Here is a 24,090-nt window from a genome sequence, read left to right as displayed (position 1 = left end):
AAACACGCCCAGATGTAACACACATAATACACGCCCAGTTGGACTTTTACTTTAAACACGCCCAGTTGGACTTTAGCAAGCCTCATTTGCATAAATACAAAAATGGTCATAACTTGGGCAAAAATGCTCGTTTTTTAAAAATAAAAACGTTACTGTAATCTACATTGCAGCGCCGATCTGCTGCAATAGCAGATAGGGGTTGCAAAATCTGGTGACAGAGCCTCTTTAAAGAAAACGGTGAAATTATAAATGTGTTCTGTGGTAAAACTAGTTGGATTAAGTATTAGAGAAAGAATAATAGGAGATAAACTAAAACACTGGAGCAATGGGCATGGTCAAAATATTAAACACTACAACATAGCTTTAGAAATCACACTTGTTACACCCTATGTAAGAGTCTAGTTTAATAACAAATATGTACAATGAAATAGGAGGCGGCTTGACCGGGAATAAATGGGATACGCCTCTACTTGACGGGATGTGTCCTGCATTAACTCAATACTTTGAGAATAAGTCAAAGATTTAAACATTTTTTGTTGGAGTGATCTCATAATCCCAGGCCCTTCCTTCCCATGATCGTTGCGCATTGCTGAGGTTTCATTCTAGTGGGTAAAATTGACTCTTTCTAAATGTGACAGCTTGAATATTTTCTGAAATACCTGATGAAAATCCATTTAAGGACCAGCCTGATTTGGGCCTTCAGGACAGAGCAATTATTTTAATTTTTTCCATCCCCGCATTCCGAGAGCCATATGTATTTAATTTCACATAGCTGTATGCTGGCTTTTTTTTTTTGTGGGACCAGTTGTGGTTTTTATTGCCACCATTTAATTGATACTTATTGTTGAACTTTTATTCACTTTTTTTTTCTTGGAGTGAGGGGTGAAATAAATCCAGCAATTTGACTTCTTTTCCCCTCTATTTAACGTGTGATATAAATAATGTATTCACTTTATTTTATTCTATTGTAATGGCAGGAAGGAGGTGAAGGGAAAGTGAGCCCTAATCTACCCACCGCCCTGTCCCTGCCTACTTGCAACGACCCGCCCTAGGCGACGAGGTACAACTGGGCGGCGGTCCCTACGCTGTCTAAGTGCACAGGAAAACAAACAGGGAACATGCAAGGGAAGGGGCAGTAGCCACGGAACGCCACGAGGAAACGGAGCGGCGAACGGACAGTCAGGACCAGGACGAAGTGAGTACACCCAAGCGGGCAAGGAGACAGAAGCAAGCCAGGGGCAAAGCAAAGCAGGTCAAGCAGAACTGCAGCAAGGCAGAAGCACGGCAGAAGCAGGCTGGAGCAAGCAGCAGTGGGGCCAGGAATCCAAAAGAATTACAAGCACTGAGGGAGAGAACAGGGCAGGTAATAAAGGACAGGGGGCGGAGCTAACTCCGACAGACCAGGCCGCGATAGGCTCTCCCACTCCTGAGCCTGCCACCCTGGTTGGTGGGAGATGGTGTCAGTCGAACAGGTCTGGCCTCAGGTGTGGATTGATTAATCCCAGGAGTATACCTAGATGAAGTACCTGGCAGATCCCTAACAGTACTCCCCCTTTTATGAGGGGCCACCGGACCCTTACTAAGGGGACCCGGTTTAGTGGGGAAGAGAAGGTGGAACCTCCTGATCAATACCCCAGCGTGAACATCACGGGCAGGTACCCAAGTCCTCTCCTCCGGCCCGTATCCTCTCCAATGGACCAGGTACTGGAGGGAGCCCTGGACCATCCTACTGTCCATAATCTTGGCCACCTCGAATTCCACCCCCTCAGGGGTGAGAACGGGAACAGGAGGTATCCTCGAGGGGGACCAGGACGGGGAGCAGCGTTTAAGGAGGGAGGCATGGAAGACGTCATGTATGCGAAATGATGGGGGGAGCTCCAGACGGAAGGATACAGGGTTGAGGACTTCAATGATCTTATAAGGTCCAATAAATCGGGGAGCAAACTTCCTGGACGGGACCTTAAGGCGCAAGTTCCTGGACGACAACCAGACCAAATCCCCGACGACAAACCGGGGGTTAGCAGAACGTCTACTATCCGCCTGAATCTTTTGTGCGCTCTGGGACGCCTCTAGGTTCTTCTGAACCTGGGCCCAGACAGTGCACAGTTCCCGATGAACATCCTCTACCTCAGGATTATTGGAACAACCAGGGGAGACGGAGGAGAATCTTGGGTTAAACCCGAAATTACAGAAAAACGGGGAGACCCCTGACGAGTTACTGACCCGGTTATTCAAGGAAAATTCAGCAAGGGGAAGGAATGAGACCCAATCGAATTGACAGTCAGAGATGAAACACCTTAAATATTGTTCCAGGGATTGGTTGGTCCTTTCCGTTTGGCCATTAGTTTCGGGATGGAAGGCGGAGGAGAAGGACAGATCAATCTCCAACTTTTTACAAAAAGCTCTCCAAAATAAGGAAACAAATTGTACCCCTCTGTCAGAAACGATATTGACTGGGGCCCCATGGAGACGCAGGATGTGTTTCACAAACAAAGAAGCTAACGTCTTGGCGTTAGGTAGCTTCTTAAGGGGCACAAAGTGGCACATCTTGCTGAAGCGGTCGACTACCACCCACACCACCGACTTGCCCTGAGATGGAGGCAAATCGGTGATAAAATCCATGGAGATATGGGTCCAAGGTCTCTGGGGAATGGGCAAGGAACGTAGTAGGCCCGCAGGTCGGGACCTAGGGGTTTTGGACCTAGCGCAAACCTCACAAGCGGTGACGTAAGCCCTAACGTCTTTAGGCAACCCAGGCCACCAATAGTTTCTGGTAATGAGGTGTTTGGTGCCCAAGATGCCAGGATGACCAGATAGAGCGGAGTCATGGTTTTCCCTGAGTACCCTCAGCCGGTATTGCAGGGGAACAAACAGTTTGTCCCCAGGGACGTTCCCGGGAGCTGCACCCTGATCAGCCGCGATATCAGAAGCTAAATCAGAATCCGTGGCAGAGACGATTATACCAGGGGGTAAAATACAAGCAGGATCCTTCTCAGAAGGAGGATTGGCCATGAAACTACGTGACAGAGCATCAGCCTTAATATTCTTGGACCCAGCCCTATAGGTAACCAAGAAATTAAATCTGGTAAAGAATAGTGCCCACCGAGCTTGTCTAGGATTAAGCCTCCGGGCCGATTCTAGGAAAACCAGATTTTTGTGATCCGTAAGGACCGTTACCTGGTGTCTGGCCCCCTCCAGGAAGTGCCGCCACTCCTCAAAAGCCCATTTAATGGCTAGAAGTTCGCGGTTGCCAATATCATAGTTACTCTCCGTGGGCGAAAACTTCCTAGAGAAGTAAGCACAGGGGCGGAGATGGGTGAGGGAGCTGGTACCCTGGGACAAGACGGCCCCCACTCCCACCTCGGAAGCGTCAACCTCCACAATAAATGGCTCCTCTTGGTTGGGCTGAATCAGCACGGGGGCCGAGATAAAGCACTTCTTGAGGGTCTCAAAGGCCTGGACGGCCTCAGGGGGCCAATGGAGGACATCAGCACCCTTGCGGGTAAGGTCCGTAAGAGGCTTAGCGACGACCGAGAAGTTTGCAATAAATCTCCTGTAATAGTTGGCGAACCCTAAAAAACACTGTAACGCCTTAAGGGAGGCAGGTTGGACCCATTCCGCCACAGCCTGAACCTTGGCAGGGTCCATGCGGAATTCATGAGGAGTGAGGATTTGCCCTAAAAATGGTATCTCCTGTACCCCAAAGACACATTTTTCAGTCTTAGCAAACAGATTATTCTCCCGAAGGACCTGGAGCACCTTCCTGACATGCTCCACGTGGGAGGACCAGTCCTTGGAAAACACCAGTATGTCATCAAGGTACACAACAAGAAAATTACCCAGGTACTCTCTCAGGATTTCATTAATAAAATTCTGGAAGACAGCAGGGGCATTACACAACCCAAAGGGCATGACCAGGTATTCGAAATGACCCTCGGGTGTGTTGAACGCAGTTTTCCACTCATCCCCCTCTTTGATGCGGATAAGGTTATATGCCCCCCGTAGATCGAACTTAGAAAACCATTGGGCTCCCTGAACCTGATTAAAAAGATCCGGAATCAAAGGAAGTGGGTACTGGTTCCTTGCGGTGACCTTATTCAGGTTACGATAATCAATGCACGGCCTAAGACCACCATCCTTCTTCCCCACGAAGAAGAAGCCAGCACCTACAGGAGAAGTCGAGGGGCGAATGAAACCCTTGGCCAGGCATTCTTGGATATACACCCTCATGGCTTCACGTTCAGGACATGAAAGATTAAATATCCTACCCTTAGGAAGCTTGGCACCAGGCACCAAATCGATAGCGCAATCGTAATCTCTATGGGGGGGCAACACCTCAGAGGCCTCCTTAGAAAACACATCGGCGAAGTCCTGAACAAACTCAGGAAGCGTGTTTACCTCCTCCCGGGGAGAAATAGAGTTAACAGAAAGACATGACATAAGACATTCATTACCCCATTTGGTGAGATCCCCAGTATTCCAATCAAACGTGGGATTATGCAACTGCAACCAGGGAAGGCCTAAAACCAGATCAGACGATAATCCCTGCATCACCAGTACAGAGCACTGCTCCAAATGCATGGAGCCAACCAGGAGTTCAAAAACAGGAGTATGCTGAGTAAAATAACCATTAGCAAGGGGAGTTGAGTCGATTCCTACTACAGGGATAGGATAAGGTAAATCAATACAAGGCATCTTTAGAGACATAGCAAATTCCACAGACATGATATTAGCAGATGACCCTGAATCCACGAAAGCACTGCCCGTGGCAGCCCGGCCAGCAAACGAGACCTGAAAGGGAAGCAAAATTTTATTGCGTTTCACATTAACGGGAAATACCTGTGCGCCCAAGTGACCTCCCCGATGATCACTTAGGCGCGGAAGTTTTCCGGCTTCTTATTCTTGCGCCTGGGACAGGTGTTCAGTAGATGCTTGTCGTCCCCACAGTAGAAGCAGAGACCATTCATTCTGCGAAACTCCCTACGTTGTCGAGGGGACATGGAGGCCCCGAGTTGCATAGGTACCTCCGAGTCCTCCGTGGAGGGGCGAGGAGACGGGACCTCGGGGGGGATCGCAGAAAAGTCAGAGGGGAGCACACTGAAGCGTTCTAGCTGACGTTCCCTGAGACGTCGGTCAAGTCGTACTGCTAGGGCCATAACCTGGTCAAGGGAGTCAGACGAGGGGTAGCTAACCAGCAGATCCTTCAGGGCGTCCGATAATCCTAACCTAAACTGGCACCTTAGGGCCGGATCGTTCCACTGAGAAGCTACGCACCACCTCCTAAAATCAGAACAGTATTCCTCAACCGGTCTCCTACCCTGACGTAAGGTCACCAGCTGACTCTCGGCTAAAGCAGTCCTGTCAGTCTCGTCGTAAATGAGTCCGAGGGCAGAGAAAAAACGATCAACAGAGGAAAGTTCAGGGGCGTCAGGAGCCAAGGAGAAGGCCCACTCTTGGGGCCCTTCCTGGAGTCGGGATATGATGATACCCACCCGCTGGTTCTCGGAACCTGAGGAGTGGGGCTTTAGGCGGAAATACAGTCTGCAACTCTCCCGGAAGGAGAGAAAGGTCTTACGGTCCCCTGAGAACCGGTCAGGTAACTTGAGGTCAGCCTGCCACCCTGGTTGGTGGGAGATGGTGTCAGTCGAACAGGTCTGGCCTCAGGTGTGGATCGATTAATCCCAGGAGTATACCTAGATGAAGTACCTGGCAGATCCCTAACATCTATGTTACAATTATGGTAAAACTAAATATGTAAAGTTTGTTTTATGTTTTAGTATTTTTGCACAATAAAAGCATGTTTTAGGGAAAAAAAATCATTTGTGTTTCGCAATTCGAGAGCCACAGTATTTTTATTTTTTCTGTCGATGACATGGCCTAATAGTCAGAAACCCATGGCCATTACAGCAGGCCGGTATTGCTGACGTAAATGTATGTCATGGGGCCTCTAGGCAATGCAATCCATGATGTACATTTATGTCATGGAGTGCGAAGTTGTTAATACAGAAAAGGATGAAAATGCATAATATATAAACTCACATGTAGCACATCATCTCAGATGCAGTGTGTCCCATTGACTTGATGAAAATCTCAACCTCCATGGTTGGACTGGTCTGCCAGAGGACCCTCCAGTGAGCTCAGGCTCTGACCCAATAATGGGCCACAAATGCTCACCAAGAACCCCATTTGGAGCTGATTTTAGAGTCAACGACTTGCCACTAGGGTCTATTTCTTATGGGTTCATTCACAAAAAATGATTTGACAATATTTATGATATGTCCTGTGTGCATAATGATAACAACATAGTGTGGACGTGCACATGTTCTATACATCGGAGGGTGGCCTCTTTAGAATTATTTTCTCTGGTGGGCCCAAGTAACCCCAGTCCAGCACCACTGAGCAGTGAATCATACTATAGGGAGTTGACAAGTTGCACCTGTGTGTCCATCACAGGACCAGGACTGATTTTTATACTCTGGAAGTAAACTATGAAGGTTCGTACTGAATGACAACAAGCAGAGATCATGAAAGCCTTGTGAAATTAATACAGAAAGTACAGTACTGTGCAAAAGTTTTAGGCAGTTGTGGAAAAATGCTGCTAAGTAAGAATGCTTTCACACATATGTGTTAAAAGTTTTGCTTTTAAATTAATTAACAAAATACAAAGTAAATGAACTGAAGAGAAATATAAATCAAATCAATATTTGGTGTGACCCCCTTTGCCTTCAAAACAGCATCAATTCTTCTAGGTACACTTGTACATTGATTCATTCACTTTGCATTATTATAATTGATTAAAAAAAAACAACTGTTAACGCTTCTGTTTTTGAAAGCATTCTTACTTTGTAGTATTTTTTTTAACAACTACATAAAACTTTTGCACAGTACTGTATATTGGAAAGTTGTATAACATTTCATTATAAAATGAATAACCTTTATTTGCTGAAACCATAATAAAACTTTATACCTTTCATGCTTCACCAGTTTGTACAATTGATTTGGTATTTTTTTTTTACATAGCACTATGATCCTACTCTTTAGCTCTGCTTGTGGAAATGCCTAGAGTTCTTGCGAAATAGTTACGTATACTTGTCTCAGCGTGCATAAGCATAGAGAGATATTGTTTGCAGTTCTGAGCTTTGTGCCCATGAGAGAGCATTTATGGTATGGTATTTAGTGTATATTACAAATATGTAAAACAATAAAGAATGGACATTAGTGTATTTCTATAGACACGTGTGAGGGATTTTTGTGTGTGCCACATTAGCATACCGAATGGCTGACACCCCGCTGTATTTTTCAGACGGCTGGTAATTGCAGCCTCTCCCTGTGTTGGGCACACCCAAGCTGTGTTCTCCCGCTCTGGAATCAGATCTTCTCACAGATTTCTGTCAACAAAAAAAGATTTTGTTACCGGAGTCCACAGCAAGTATACGAACTGGTCTAAATGGCTGCCTTCTCCCATTCATCTACTTATGACTTGCCTCTTTGGCGTCCAGATTCTGTAACTAGTGAACACACTTTGTACCCCAGCCCTCCTCCATCAGAGACCTACTCAACAGAGTCCTGCACTAATAATGTATCCTATTCTCAAAGCATTGAAGAGTCCTTTCAAACCAAAGTGACAGTGACCTCTAACACCCAGCCTTCATTCAGCTCAGAGGATGGAGAGAGGAAACTTAACAAAGAACTGGCCTCCTTCAAAGACAAGGTGAGTGCAGAGGGAAGGGCAGATCATGATGGGAGTCTACTTTTTTTACACTGTAAATATGGATGGGTTAAATTCAATGAGGAAGTGTAAAGAGATGTAGACTGAGACCTCCATGAATACAATGTACATGGCTGCATAGAGTGGTTTTCTCATATATTCATTGTGTATTATATGTACTGCCCTCTTCACAAGTCACAAGACATGGCCATTAGGTCTATCATGCTGCTTTCTTGTAATGGAACCTGCCAGTGGTCATCTCTTGACTTGTTCCCACTATTTACCCCTATGAGCAATTAGCCATATTGGCCTATGCCATTGAATATGCATTGATCTATTTAAGTAATGGTACTATATCCGATAATCACAATTATTTCCAGTCACCAGTAGTTCAATGCCCAGATCTGTTATTGCAAATATAAAATATTTTTATTTTATGTTATTTGTTTTCTGCTTGTACTTTTTTACACCACTAAGGCTGTGATCACTGCCATTTGGGGGTGCCATTAAGAGTTCCTTGACATTTGACGACAAGAACCACGCAGCATACAGCACTATACTTGCCTTCAAAATTATATAAACCTTGACGAAACACAGGCAGACCCCATTATAAGTCAACAGGGTTCATCAGGCACCGTTTTGTTCCATTGCTCGACAGATCTGGCACAGTATCATCGCTTCCGTTATAAATAGGAACATAGCTATAGGGTTTCAACAATTGTTTATGGATAATGGTCCACTTTTATTAAAAATGACATCATAAATCCTGGCCGAGCAGTAAACCATGCCCACTTTTCCCTCCACTCTTACAAACTAAGACAAATGGCGCAAATGGCTCTAAATTCTGCTACAAATGGTTAATAAATATGTTAGAAAGCAGATTAGACTCTATATTGGAGGAAAATGCACAAAATAGATGCAAATATATTGATAAATGTGGGCCATTTTATACTTTCTGGCATGCTTTTAAAATGCCAACCTATTCCTATGGGTTTAGTCTTCATTATGGCATTGAGATGGATGTTGCTTGCTCAATGCATCGTGGTCTGTAGTCCGCCTAGCTAAAGGTTGTCTGAAATAAAACAGTTTTTTCTGTGACCAGTAGTCCATACATGGACTCACCAGAGCTGTTAGAATCCACTTTTTTTTTATTGTATCTCCAAAGGAAGAATAGTGGTAAAGTGAGAGGAGACAATGAGCCCATTTTCTATAAAAAGTGTCCTTTTTCCAAAAGTATTCCATAGACACAAATGGCTCAAACTTTACCAGGTGCGCCAAATTCACAAAATCAGGACATAAATGAATGTAAATTTGGTTTGAATATTATATTTTAGGATATTCTCAACAAGCCCTGAAATGTCCCCTCGTCTGCCTTAGAGGTGCATCCCCTGTCTCCACAGTTGGGGGCACTATCCTTGATGGCCTGGGAACCAGGAGCCCTCCCCCTTATTACACACGTGATGCAAAAATCTGAGAAGAGATAGTCGGACAGGTGCAGTCAGTCAGTGTTATTTGGGCACTGTATGATTGTATTATTGGGCACTATAGAGTACACCATAAGGGGGAACGGGGGATCAATACAAGGTACTGCACAGGGCATCATCCAACCTAAGGCATGTCCAGAATGACTCAAAGAGGTCATAAAATAAAGACATATCCATCGGCAACATTTTTGTCCATTAGAAAACCCTTCCACAAAGAGTCGAACCAGGTGTATTGTTGTACATACTTTAAAAATGTATTATATCCTTGTGATAAGGTAAACTACACAAAGAGAACATGGAAAAAACAGGAGATGATAGAATCATGTCTAAATATACATTTTATAGTGGTTTTCAGACTACTTCCCCAGTATGAGATTGGGGTTTCTTGGGCCCACAAGAGGAGTTATTCTGGGCAGTCACTGTCGATCTTTATAGAATATGTGCACGTCCATTTTTAATTGCATCGTAATGTTTGTTGTTATCATTGCACACACAGGACAGATCATCAATAAGGTCTAAAAAGTTATTTGTGAATCAGCCCATAAGAATTATACCCTAGTGGCAAGAGATTGGCATCAAATGTTCATTACCTTCTGCTAGATCTTTAGGACCCTACTGTATTAACAGCCATTATTGTGTCAGAGCCCAACCGGGAGAACTTCTGCTACTCTGGTGGGCCAGTCTGACCCTAATAAACTTATATATTATGGAATGCACAGGAATAATGTAAACTGTGGCAATATTATTAATCAAATAAGTGGCCAAATGGATGTAACTAAATATTCTGTAAATGTTCAGCATTGCACAATACTTCAATTTAGCGCTGCTCCTTATTGTAGATAGCAGCAGATACTGGGGCAAGCCTAAAGTGTAAACTTAGACAAGGCAGTCAGAAAATGTGCCAAATTTATCAAAGTGATGCACGCTCTATGAGCAATTTGGCGCATCTAGCTAGACATTTTAGACACTTTTCCTTATACTACGTCTGGGTTGGTTTTGTTAACATCAGTTTTTTGCGACTAAATTGTGGAGTGTGTCGAAAAAAATGTCTAAAACAGTTAAAGGGTTACTAAACGTTTTACAAACCTCTGACATGTCCGAGTACTGAGACCCCCACCAATCGCTAAAACGAAGCGGCAGAAGTGCTTGTGTGAGCGCACAGCCCTCTGTTTCTCTTTGGCTTTTCTGGAAAGCCGATGTTTTGGAATACGGGCTCATAGACTTTATATTGAGTCCGTACTTCGATACATTGATTTCCGGAAAAAGCCGAACAGACACGAAACGAAGTGTGAGGGCGTCTGCAGCTTCGTTTTAGTGATTGGTGGATTGGTGGGGGTCTCAGTGCTCGGACCCCACCAATCAAAACTTCTGACATGTTTTACACTGGACGATTATGGGGCAGACGAGCATTCACAGAACACTCGTTGCCGATAATTGCTCTGTGTAAACAGGGGAACGATCAGCAGATGAACGAGCAAACGCTCGTTCATCTGCAGGTCGTATCGTTTTAAAAAAGTGAAATATTATCATTGTCGGCAGCACATTTCCCTGTTACCAAGGAGACGAGCTGCCGACATGATAATAGTGTCTGGGGAGTAACGACCGCTCGTCCCCATCCATAGCTCTGTGTGACAAGAGCAAAGGAGCGCCGATCAACGATGTCTCTATGTTGGCCGGTGTAAAAGGGCCTTTACCCTTCAATAAATGTGGAGCACAGCATATAGGCTAGAATTCTGGCTCTATTTGAATAGAAAATCTGTCCCGCTGTTGATACATGGTCGTAAGGACCTAAACACCCTTTTTTTAAACAATTCGTATCTAAGATACATTATGCTCAATTGAAGTATTGTATAGTGCAAAACTGAACATTGCAAAAATGCCTGAGACTGTCTCATTCATCTAAATGGGGTTTGCAGAAATCCATGCACAGGCTACAGAAACAACTCCATTCACATGTATAAAACCAATTGTCAGTCGAAATAATTTCTGCAACAAGTCTGCCGTGTGTGAATATATCATTACAGTTAGGCCTCACATTAGCATTGGAGGCTCCGTTAGGGGCCAAAGTCGGAAATCCAGCCGAAAATACCAGAAATAATAGCACAGCATTCTGTACTATTGTTTCCGGTAAAACTACAGACACCCTGACGGAAACCCGATGGAACCCATTAAAGTCAGTAGGTTCCATCAGCCGCCGGTGGTGTCCATGGTGCAACGGAACCGACGCTTCCGGTAATTCACTTATTCTGCTCCTCTGATGGAGTAGAACAATGGTATAGCAAACGCAGATGTGAACGAGGCCTTACAGCACAGACATCAGAGCGCTTCAATTGAGTTGTGCACCTGTGTGATCATCACATGACCAAGACAGATTTTCATTTTCTAAATATAAACAGTGAATTATTTCTGATCACTGACAGCAAGCACGGATCTTGAAAATCCGGAGAAATTAACACCTAACATATATTAGACAGATGCAGAACTTTTATTACACAATAAATGTATAGCTTTATTTGCCAAAACCGGAATACTCATTTAAAATGGCCATATACTGTATGAACAATAGTGATGTAGGAATGGTATATCTGAGATGCTAAAACCTTCTTCTATTCTGAACATTTCCATAATGGAAAATGCTAGTTGGACAAACAGCTCTATTTCTTTGCATACCTCACCTCCTTCGTTCTCCCTTCAGCGCCACATTAGAGAAAATGAAGCATTACATAAAATCAATGGGCTCTCCGTGTAATTCACAGGTGGGCTCCTCAGAACAAGAGCAAGTCTTCACTATGGCTAATAGATGAAACTCTGGAATGGGGGACCCTCTTACATTATGGCCTTATTTACACGAACGCTGCGCATCTCCGAGGTGCATCCGTGCTCAGCGCTGCGGGACGCGATGTCACGCATCCCCCATAGTTGAGAGTCTATGGAGGGGTGCGTGATGCGCGAAAAAAATGGACATGTCCTATTTTCGCAAGGACCCTTCAAACGGTCCGTTGAAACAACGGCTGTGTGAACGGCCCCATTGAATTTCATAAGTCCGTGGGACGGCCGCTGTTTCAACGCGTGTAAATTGGGCCTAACTAAGAATTCCCTAATAGGTTATTTAAAAATAGTTTTTCTAAACCAGAACCAGACTATCCCTTTAGGCCGGGTTCCCACGTAGTATAAATGCTGCATAATTTCCGCAAAATATTTCTGTGTGGAAATTCCGCAACATTTACAGTAGCAGCAAATTGGAAGAAATTTTGAAAATCTCATGCCCACGCTGCAGAAAAAAAAATGCAGGGTAAACGTTAATAAATTGACCTGCGGTGCGGAATTTAATTCCGCAGCATGTCAATTTATGCAGCGTTTTTGTGGATTTTCTGTTGCGGGTTTTCCCCATTGAATTCAATGGGGATGCAAAACCCGCAACGGACAGCCATGTGTTGCAACTTTTGCAGCAAAATCGCAGCAATTACGGCGCAAAAATCACAACTCCGGAAAAAAAACACATTATTTCCCAAAACGCTCTCCTTCTTCCCATGTGTCCGCTGCAGCCAATCACAGACTGCAGCATCACATGGCCTGCAACGTCACCGTTGGAGGCCGGACTACGCTCAGAGATGAGAAAGGGGGTAAGTCTCAACGTTTTTTTCAAGCGCTGCTTTCTGCAGCAGAAATTCCATCTGAAAAACCGTACCAAAATGTGTAGCGTATCTGACCCGTGGGAACCCTGCCTTAAAGAGGCTCTAAACCAGAAAGTTGCTTTAATAATTGTTATACTTACGATTACATCAAAAAATCAGAAAACATTTTGCTGTGTGTGTGTTCACTACCGAAATATTGACTTCAGATTGTGCTGAATACATTTCTAGATTTTTCTTTTAGGGTATGTTCACACGGCAGCGTCCGTAACGGCTGAAATTACGGGGATGTTTTCAGGAGAAAACATCCCCGTAATTTCAGCCGTAACGGCATGTGCAGGCGCTTGAACGCCGCGTCCATTACGGACGTAATTGGCGCTGCTTTTCATTGGAGTCAATGAATAACGGCTCCAATTACGCCCCAAGAAGTGACAGGTCACTTCTTTGACGCGGGTGTCTATTTACGCGCCGTCATTTGACAGCGACGCGTAAATATACGCCTCGTGTGAACAAACAAACGTCAGCCCATTGCTTTCAATGGGCACATGTTTGTCAACGCTATCGAGGCGCATTTTCGGACGTAATTCGGGGCAAAAACGCCCGAATTACGTCCGTAATTAGTGTGTGTGAACATACCCTCAGGTTTATATGAAGAAGTTGTGAGGCAGTCATTCTATACAGATGTAGCCAAGTTTATCTTGACTGGCTGCAGCGCGAAATCACACAGCAAAAGCCATTGAAAAAGTCAAGTTAACGTTTCCTGCCACTGTGCATTTAATGTTAAAAGTCAAGATAAAGATGGCTACATCTGCAGCTGTAGCGTTATCAATCATCCTTGTGTACAAAGGCAAACAGGGACATAGGCAGACTTTGTAGGACAGCACTGGATTTGTCATACGCTTTGATTAATAGTTTATGACATAGAGAAGGCATAGCTGAATTTGACAGGGAGGTGAGCAGGACGTGGGGAAGGCATCTACTGAGCTGTATTTGATATGATGGGAGCATGAGGACTGTAGACATCAACTAGTGGAATCTCGCGTATATATGTAATATCAAGCAAATCTCTGATGACCATCATGTCTTAGAGGAATCATATAGTAACCTAGGAAAGGAACAGGCGCTAATATTATAAATATTCTGTCTACCAAATTGTGTTTTGTAGATTAAATACATGGAGAAACAGCGTGAGATTTTGGCGGAGCGCTGGTCAATGCTGCAGGTAGAAGATAATTCTGAAAAAGACCTGGAGCCCATTTACCTGTCGTATATAAGTCGCCTCCTTGGACAGGTGAACGGTGTCACCAAAAGAAACAACCAGACTCAGAAGAACCTGCTGGAATTGGTGGATTCTGTCAATGACATAAAAGACAAGTTAGTTTGGGGTTGTGGGATCTTAGGGATCGTTTACTTGGCATGATGTTTTTCCAGCATTGCTGTTCAGCAGGTTCCTCGTAGGCCAACGCTTGGTGGACTAACGTCCAGCAAATATGTGACCACATTGATGTCAGGTCCTGGTTCCTATAAGTGGCAGAGTTAATTGATCTTGTGAACAAATTGTGAGTTATTGTAGGACATAGAAGCATCATGGTCTTGCAGTAACATAAACTGTCATGTCATGATTCTGTCACCTAAACTAAACTGGACTGACAATATCTCTAATGTCTTCCACATCACACATTTTATTTGTTAAGGAGGATCTGTCACAAGTTTAGTAATGCCCAATCTTCTAGCTGATCTGATAGGCGCTGTCACACTGATAATACCAGTGAAAATTGTGTCCCAAAACGTTTACTATTTTAAAAGTTATGAGCTTTTTTCTAAATATGCAAATGAGGCTATACTAGACAAGTGGGCGTCAACACCAGCGATTCTCCGGAGGTGGAGCAACCTCACAGCCTCTGACGCTGTCCTATCAGCATGAAGCTGCTTCACACAGTGTGAGAGACTGAGGCTGGAGGGAAGGGGATCACTTAAAAACAGCCATATCTCTGGCAGTGGACCACCTAGAACAGCAGTTCTGGTGTCATATAAAGGAGGAGATTCTAATCTTTCATATGGATCACAGTGAAACAACCGGAGATATCGCCAGTTGAATACACAGTCGGAAATGGAAGCTGTATACTATATGATCACGCTGTGTTGCTGGGCAGGGAAGGGGGAGAAGCTGTAGTTATCAGCTTCAAAGCGCATATTAGATTAGTTAGGAGATAGGCAATTAATAAAATAGTGACAGATCCTCTTTAAAACAAAACCTGAGAGTCAGCTCACCCTTGTAGATCACAATATCCCAAGCAGAAATAGAATGCATGAATATCACCAGAGCAAAACAGTTCCACGAGAATCCAACGAGGCGTAGTAAGTAAAAATGTGCTAATTTACTTTTAAATGGTATTTTTACACGTCTGGGATGATGAATTTTTTCTCTTGTTACATTTCATTTGTTGGGACTGGAGAAAACTTCTATGTTACTTCTGTGTCTTGGATGTGAGCCTAATATGTATTTAGGAGTGAGTAAATAATTTATTAGCTTATAATTATCCCTATTAACCTGATTTACAACCTATTGGTTATATATAACTTATTGAATTGGTGAAACTCCAAGCAGCAACACCAAATTGATGGGAGGAACCTATAATATTGAGCAATCGAACCTGCCCAATTTCAGCAGCAACACAGAACGTGATAACACAGTGGATATTACTGTCTATTCATTATTATCTAGGCCACATCCACGAGGAGCCACAGAAAACACCACAAGGCGTGTTGAACACAGTCATAATACGGCTATTTTAGTTTTTTTTATGGGCACACAGTGGCTGCACTGAACTAAACTTAGATCACCAGAGGGTTCTTTGGTGATCTAGACTCAGTTGAGTAGAACCATAGAGGGCTCGTTCATTGGCTAATTGTATCGTTTATGCTGCAAGATATATTATCGTTGACTATCATATCATTTTTATGACCAGCATTAGTAAACCACACATCATATGACACTGCTACTGGGGGAGGGGCACCAAATTTTTTGCCAGGGGCTCTCCACCAACCATGATCTAGCTTTGGCTGTGGGTGTATAAGAGCTTGTCGCAGTATGGGAACCCTGCATGTGGGTCTGATTTTGGTTTTTTTAAAACTACAATACAAGGTCAAACTTATTCTAATTGTACAGAATTCTTCGTTTTAAATTATAGTATGTGACTAAAGTGACTTATACAGGGATAATCCCCATTTTTAATTTAACACGTATTCCTTCCTTGACTACCAGGTTTGAAGATGAGTTGTGTGTACGTACTGATTTGGAGTATTCCTTTGTGCAACTGAAAAAGGTACAGTAATAGCGCAATGCATAACTAAATCTCATTCAAAACAAATTTGTGTCTATACAGTAAAAGCAAAAGTGTCACCTTTTTATGGTTGTTTGTAATATAGTCCATTTATTTTGCTCCAGTTTTGAGGACTGTGGAATCAAAGAGCATCTGTCACCAGAAAAAGCTTTTTAATTAAAGAGGACCTGTCACCTCTCCTGTTATGTCTGTTTTAGTAAATAATTGTATTCCCCATGAAATAACAATCCTGGAGCATCTTTTCTTAGAACTCGGTGTTGTGCTGTTCCTCTGTTATTCCTAATAGAATTTATAAATAAATTGACAACTTCGTGTTACCAGTCAGGGGTGTGTCCCTCCACAGTCTGATACTGTCCAATCACTGCTGACAGAGTGGGACTGCTTAAGGACACGCCCCTTTGGGAGAAATTTTTTTAGCACCCAGTTGTCAATTTATTACTATATTTCTAGGAAGAATAATAGAGGAATAACACAACGCAGAGTTCTATGAAAATATGTTCCAGAATTATTATTTCATGGGGAATCCACATATTTGCAAAAATAGACATGTCAGGAGAGGCAACAGGTCCTCTTTTAGAGCATCTTTAAGATGTCTTGCTACAAAGAAGATACTGTGTGCACCTGCACCAACTTAAGAGCCCCCCCCCCCCCCCCCCCCCGTTTCATGCCCCGCAGTCTTCCATGTTGTATGCAAATATGAGTATTTGAGCCCACTCTGCACTTTTTTTAAACGGTATAAGGCCCCATGCACACGATTGTATTTTTGCAGCCGCAATTCACCCGCAAATCATTTCAATGGGCCCATGCATTCGACCGTGGTTTCCACGGACCGTGCATTGCCCAGGAGCCTGGACCGCAACAAGATAGAACATGTCTTATTACGGCCGTATTTTGCGGTCCAGGCTCATAGAAATGAGCGATTTGTGGGAGGCCCGCGTGTGACACTCCGCGGCCGTCCGAGCCTCAACTCACTACGGTCGTGTGCATGGGGCCTAAGTCTAAGCAGCCCTCAGTAAGAAGCACCAAGTTGGCACACATTTGCATACAACAGTTGCCCTTTAGTAAGTGCAAATGCACACACTATCATTCCCTTTGCACAGCATCAAAAACATGCCCTCAAGAAAATCTGGTGACGGATGTGCTAGTAGATATTGGTCCTTCACTTGAATTATGGATGACTAATTTGTTTCAATGTATCCAACAAATAGATTTAGTTGTGTGTATAAGCACATTTATGTTTTTTGTGTAATAGTCACTGAAAGTGTTTTTTTATTGTTTCCATATCTGGGTAGCACATTTATATAATCAGTTGGCTCAAAATCACATGTTGCCCAATTTGGTAAGACATATAAGTATTTAAAGAGGCTCTGTCACCAGATTTTGCAACCCCTATCTGCTATTGCAGCAGATAGGCGCTGCAATGTAGATTACAGTAACGTTTTTATTTTTAAAAAACGAGCATTTTTGGCCAAGTTATGACCATTTTCGTATTTATGCAAATGAGGCTTGCAAAAGTACAACTGGGCGTGTTTAAAAGTAAAAGTCCAAGTGGGCGTGTATTATGTGCGTACATCGGGGCGTGTTTACTACTTTTACTAGCTGGGCTTTCTGAAGAGAAGTATCATCCACTTCTCTTCAGAACGCCCAGCTTCTGGCAGTGCAGATCTGTGACGTCACTCACAGGTCCTGCATCGTGACGGCCACATCGGCACCAGAGGCTACAGTTGATTCTGCAGCAGCATCAGCGTTTGCAGGTAAGTAGCTACATCGATTTACCTGCTAACGCCGATGCTGCTGCAGAATCATCTGTAGCCTCTGGTGCCGACACGATGCAGGACCTGTGAGTGACGTCACAGATCTGCACTGCCAGAAGCTGGGCGTTCTGAAGAGAAGTGGATGATACTTCTCTTCAGAAAGCCCAGCTAGTAAAAGTAGTAAACACGCCCCGATGTACGCACATAATACACGCCCAGTTGTACTTTTACTTTTCAACACGCCCACTTGGACTTTTGCAAGCCTCATTTGCATAAATACGAAAATGGTCATAACTTGGCCAAAAATGCTCGTTTTTTAAAAATAAAAATGTTACTGTAATCTACATTGCAGCGCCTATCTGCTGCAATAGCAGATAGGGGTTGCAAAATCTGGTGACAGAGCCTCTTTAAGTACTGTAGCAGTGCAGCTACTAAGGGGCAGGATTTGGGCCCAAAATTATATATTTAAAAGGAATGTTTCAAGAGAAAGTATCCTTTCTCCTTATTTATTAGGCAAGAAACCTGGAAAAAGGTCTGGGTTGCTGGAGTGGAAGACAATAGTAAAAGTTCCACTCCGTCTTGAGGACAGTCCAGGGTTTGGACTGCCTTAGGAGTCTCATTAGCTGCCAGCTGTTAAGGCTCCTTTAAAGGGAATGTGTTGCCAGAAAAACATGTTTGTTTTTTTTAATTAAACATTTAGTGTGTAGGTGATTAAACATTGTTCAAATTTTTTTTATTTTTTTCACGAGTCAGGAAATATTATAAATTAGATTCTAATTTATAATATTTCCCATTGCTGGTCACTAGATGGAGCTATTCCCAAAATTGCAGCATTGCAAAATTGGGTAAAAAGCCCTCGCTCTAGTGAGCTCTCAGCATCCCCCCCCTCCTTTATCCTGGCTAGTGCCGGGATAAACGAGGGGTTTGAACGGTCTATCCTCCTACACTGTGTGTCGCCATTTTTTGAGCTAACACACAGTGTAGTAGGTTTACATACAGTAGTAAACGTACACAAACACGAACATACATTGAAATCTCTTACCTGCTCCTGCCGCCGCGGCTCCCTCCGGCCCGTCCGCTCCGTCTGCTGCCGCTGGTCCAAGTGCACAAGTCCGGAAGCCGCGACCGGAAGTAGTAATCTTACTGTCCGGCCGCGACTTCCGGTCCACAGGAAAATGGCGCCGGACGGCGCCAATTTCAAATTGGACTGTGTGGGAGCGGCGCATGCGCAGTTCCCACACAGACGGCGTACACAGAAGTGGATGGGACAGGAGCCGTTCGCAGTCCCTATGGGACTGTGGCTGCCGTATTCCATGTCTATATGTGTCGTTAATCGACACATACAGAAATGGAACGAAAAATGGCAGCCCCCATAGGGAAGAAAAAGTGTAAAAATAAGAAAAAGTAAAACACAAACACACAAATAAATATAAACGTTTTTAATAAAGCACTAACATCTTTAACATATGAAAATTTTTTGGGTGATGACACTGTTCCTTTAAGAAAGGTGTGATCTATTCACACAGTGCCCCCAGTCTGAGAAAGACAGGTATTGCCAGCCTGTGGGAGTCAGAGGTTCTGGTAAGAACATACGTTTGTTGTGAGGTGCTGGGCAGAAGGCCTTTCACCCTGAAGCTAGGCAAGCTGTATGTTAAGTTAGAGGCTGGACGGCCTAGGGTTTATTTTTGAACTGTTTTATAAAACTGCTTTTCATGTATGAAGACAATAAAGCCGGTTGCGGACAGTTTCATCCACTGTGTTGGAGTGAAAGTTCTTAAGTGTGCCAACCATCTTACCCTGGAGATGGCGATCCGGTGAGCTAACTTACCCCAAGTTGTCACAGTACCTAAAGTGTTAAAAGCTGAGGTTAAGGAAAGCCTTTATGCTTGAGGGGGCTTGTACTGTGTGATGCAATATAAAAAATGAAGCATTCAACAGATAGAAGGGCGTCTTCTTGCATTATACAATGATGACTTGCACACAACTTTGTACTTCCCGGCATATGGTTGCAATTTATCGGGTAATTTGAAAACCTGAGGTGCAGAAGTGCACCCTACATCCCTAGGGATAGGATCCTACTGATTGAAGGAATATCACATGCACTTCACATTTACTCTTTTAAAGGAACACACTTCTTTTTTTTTTCCCGGGCCTTCTTGTCCTTATCCTTTGAGTTGGATGACACTTATCATTAACTATCTCGTTTTTGTGTTTCTTCTGCGTGTTCATAGGGAGATAAATATGAACTGTTGAGCTCTGGGGATGTTTGGACGGCAGCCTAGTCACACGCCAGAGCATAGACTTGTCACCATCAGTTACAACAAGAATGGCCATTATCCCTGACCCTTGTGGGGCCTTATGGCATGGAGGGATATAAAATAGGTTGGGTGATCTTTTTCAATTCAAAGAGGGCTTGCCATAGATCACATCACCCTAGTGGACTATTTTGGGGTGAAGAAAACATGAGCTCCAGCATTCAAAAATGTAGGAAAAAATATATGGTAGCTATAACCAAAGAGCAATATATTACGGTGGAAAGGAGTTTATTATGTGCAGATAAGAAGTGTAGAAGAAAAATATTATAAAATGTCTTAAAAATAAAGTAATTACTGACCACCAAGCATGTATACAAGGAAGTCAACCATGGAGCAGTAAATTTAGAAACTTTTGAAATGATCAAGCAGAGATAAAAATAATAATTTATACAGTATGGCTACTATTATTATAATCATCATCTAGTAAAGTAGCGAACATTAGGGAAAGACCTGTTCTACCAGTCACTGCTAACTGATGAGCCTGTCCTTTGAGTAACTGGCCTACAGATGGTAGGTGATAGACAGTGAAACCAGGAATGTTGGCATCATGCCACAAAGAGGAAGCAACAAAGATGTGTCTTTCATTACAAACCAAAAAAACTAATCGTAATGCAAGGTTTATAAATGTGAAAATTCAATGTATTAATATATCAAATGTCAGAAAATGTATACAAAATCACAATCAGTTAAATGAATCAATTAAATGGGCATAAGATGACATAGTCCATACACTGAAAGTCACCAATTGTACCACCAAAAGACCTAAAACACACAGTAAAGGTCAATAGTCATGTATAATGTCATAAAAGCATACATACTTACATACTTCAACATATTGTAAGATGAATCAAATAATGTATAGTGTAATAACCTACAAATTAGAACGTTTCAGGTGGACGACCATATAGAAACAATGTTACATTTCATTATTTCTATATGTGCCTGAGACGTTCTAATTTGCTATGACTGATAAATATTCTGGTTTTCAGTTTAGAAATAAATGATAGTGTAGAATACATGTTCAGTAGTGTATAGTCATTGAAGTGTGGATGATTTCACAAGTATAATTTGTATCATTCCTTGCCCTGGAATAGGGAATGTGACCTGTGCTCAACCTTAATTAAAGAGGCTCTGTCACCAGATTATAAGTGCCCTATCTCCTACATAATCTGATCGGCGCTGTAATGTAGATAACAGCAGTGGTTTTTATTTTGAAAAACGATCATTTTTAACTAAGTTATAAACAATTTTAGATTTATGCTAATTCCTTTCTTAATGGACAACTGGGCGTGTTTTTACTTTTTACCAAGTGGGCGTTGTGAAGAAGTGTATGACGCTGACCAATCAGTGACCAATCAGCGTCATACACGCCCAGCTTCTTTCACTGCACAATCACACAGTAACAATGAGAAGTGTATGACGCTGATTGGTCTGATTGGTCACTGATCTATTAAGAAACTAATTAGCATAAATCTAAAATTGTTTATAACTTGGTCAAGTTTGATAGTTTTTCAAAATAAAAACCACTGTTATCTACATTACAGCGCCGATCAGATTATGTGGGAGATAGAGCACTTATAATCTGGTGACAGAGCCTCTTTAATGAACAATGAAAGGGAAGACAAATAACTGTGTAAGGCCGGATTCACATGAGCGTGTTCAGTCCGGGATATACGTCCGTATGTCGGCAGTATTTCCCGGACTGAACACACTGCAGGGAGCTGGGTTCTTATCGTCATCGTTATCTATGACACTAGGAGTCCCTGCCTCGCTGCAGGAAAGCTGTCCCGTACTGTAATCATATTTTCAGTATGGGACAGTAGTTCCGCAGAGAGGCAGGGACTCCTAGCGTCATAGATAACGATGATGCTAGGAGCCCGGCTCCCGGCACTGTGTTCGGTCCGGGAAATGCGGCCGACCTGCGGACCGTTTATCACGGACTCGACACGCTCGTGTGAATCCGGCCTTACACTAGACAATCACTACAAAGATAAAAATGTATCTCAATAAATATCTTGTACTGATGAAGGCTAAGAAGCTTGACAGTGCGGCATACGAGCTGGAATAAATGACTTTGTACTTCTTGGATCTGTTGCGGATGTGTAATTACACCCAAAATTTTAGTCTCAACCAAATGACCTTGAAGTCTTAACAAGTAAAGACTTTTTGCCATTTTTAATTAGACATTTGGAGCTCTACTTCGCCCCAAAGTTTCACCTGAAGGAGCTGCTGTGTAGATCCCCTACTGTCCTGTACTAGGTTGTAGCTGATGCCTAAGCTTCATAACCATAAGGCTGGGTTCACACATCCTATTTACGGACGTAATTCGGGCGTTTTAGCCTCAAATTACGTCCGAAAATGCGGCTCCAAAGCGTCGGCACACATCTGCCCATTCATTTAAATGGGTTTTACGATGTAATGTGCCGACGGCAAGTCACTTCTTGAGACGTAATTGGAGCCGTTTTCCATTGACTCCATGGAAAAACAGCTCCAATTACGTCCGTAATGGACGCTGCGAAAACCGCCTGCACATGCCATTAAGTCTGAAATTCCGGAGCTGTTTTCTCCTGAAAACAGCTCCGTAATTTCAGCCGTAATGGAGGCTGCCGTGTGAACATACCCTAACAAAGGATCAGCACTGTCTAAAAGAGTAGTAAACAGTAGTAAAAACAATGAATGAGTAGTAAACAGTAGTAAACAGTAGTAAAAACAATGAATGAAAACAGAAAAGCACCACGTGCTTTTCTGTTTGTAAACATAAAACCAGAGTGTCATCATGATGCCGGCTGCGCAGAAATTACGCAGCCACTCACCATATGCTGAACACACGGACCTTTTGAGCGCGCAAAACGCAGCGTTTTTTGTGCGTGCAAAACGGACACGTCCGTGTGAATAAGGCCTCAAGCAGCTTCATGCTGATAGGACAGCATCAGAGGCTGTGAGGAGGCTCCACCTCAGGAGAAACGCTGGTGTTACCTCCCACTTGTCTAGTATATGCTCATTTGTATATTTTAAAAAAAGCTCATAACTTTTAAAAAAATCAACTTTTTGGGACACAATTTTCACTAGTATTATCAGTGTGACATCGCCTATCAGATCAGCTAGGAGATAGGGCATTACTAAACTAGTGACAGATCCTCTTTAAGTCAGTTGCAAGTCAGAAAATGACGGTATGAGAACTGTAGTAGCGCTATCATCATACATCTAGTTTGTATATGAAATACTTCAATTACCAGCGACCACAGATGCCGAGCTTACTATTAAAAGGACAATATGCATAAAAAATAATATGTTAAACATTAAAATTGTATTGAAGCCCCAGAGTGAAATCTATTTTTTTCTTTTTGTTAATAATATGCACCTGTCCCAGTTTCCCAAAGTCAATGGTTCTGCCAATGTGTAAGCGTTATTGTGGGCAGCATGGTGGCTTAAGGTGGTTTTACACTGGGTGATTATCAGGCAGACAAGCGTTCATATAATGCTCGTCGCCGATAATTGCCCTGTGTAACCAGGGCAGCGATCAGCAGATGAACGAGCAAACATCTGCTGATCGTATTGTTTTAAAAAAGTTAAATATTATCGTTGTCAGCCGCACATCTCCCTGTGTAAACAGGGAGACGCGCTGCCGACATGATAATAACGTACGGGGATGAGCAATCGGAGTAACGACCGCTCATCTCCATACATAGCTCCTTGTGACAGGAACAAACGAGCGACGATCAACGATTATCGGCCGGTGTTATAGGGCCTTAAGTGGTTAGCACTGTTGCCTCGCAGCGCTGTAGTACCGAGTTCGTATTTGGCCAAGGACGCTATCTGCATGGAGTTTGTATGTTCTCCCCATTTTGTGTGT

The 24,090-nt window shown here is 43.2% G+C and overlaps 1 protein-coding gene across 1 annotated transcript in view; it reads left to right on the top strand.

The window, feature by feature from the left end:
- The first annotated feature begins 7,447 nt into the window (after positions 1 to 7,447).
- LOC142740666 (keratin, type II cytoskeletal 80-like) overlaps positions 7,448 to 24,090 on the top strand; it is a 33,177-nt gene continuing 16,534 nt past the window's right edge. The window contains exons 1-3 of the mRNA XM_075850078.1: positions 7,448 to 7,711; positions 13,990 to 14,198; positions 16,090 to 16,150. Of these exons, the coding sequence (XP_075706193.1) occupies positions 7,448 to 7,711; positions 13,990 to 14,198; positions 16,090 to 16,150 (534 nt within the window). The remainder of the gene's footprint in view (positions 7,712 to 13,989; positions 14,199 to 16,089; positions 16,151 to 24,090) is intronic.

The sequence above is a fragment of the Rhinoderma darwinii genome, chromosome 2, assembly GCF_050947455.1.
Source record: "Rhinoderma darwinii isolate aRhiDar2 chromosome 2, aRhiDar2.hap1, whole genome shotgun sequence".
NCBI lineage: Eukaryota > Metazoa > Chordata > Amphibia > Anura > Rhinodermatidae > Rhinoderma > Rhinoderma darwinii.
This window is presented reverse-complemented; position numbering and strand designations above follow the sequence as displayed.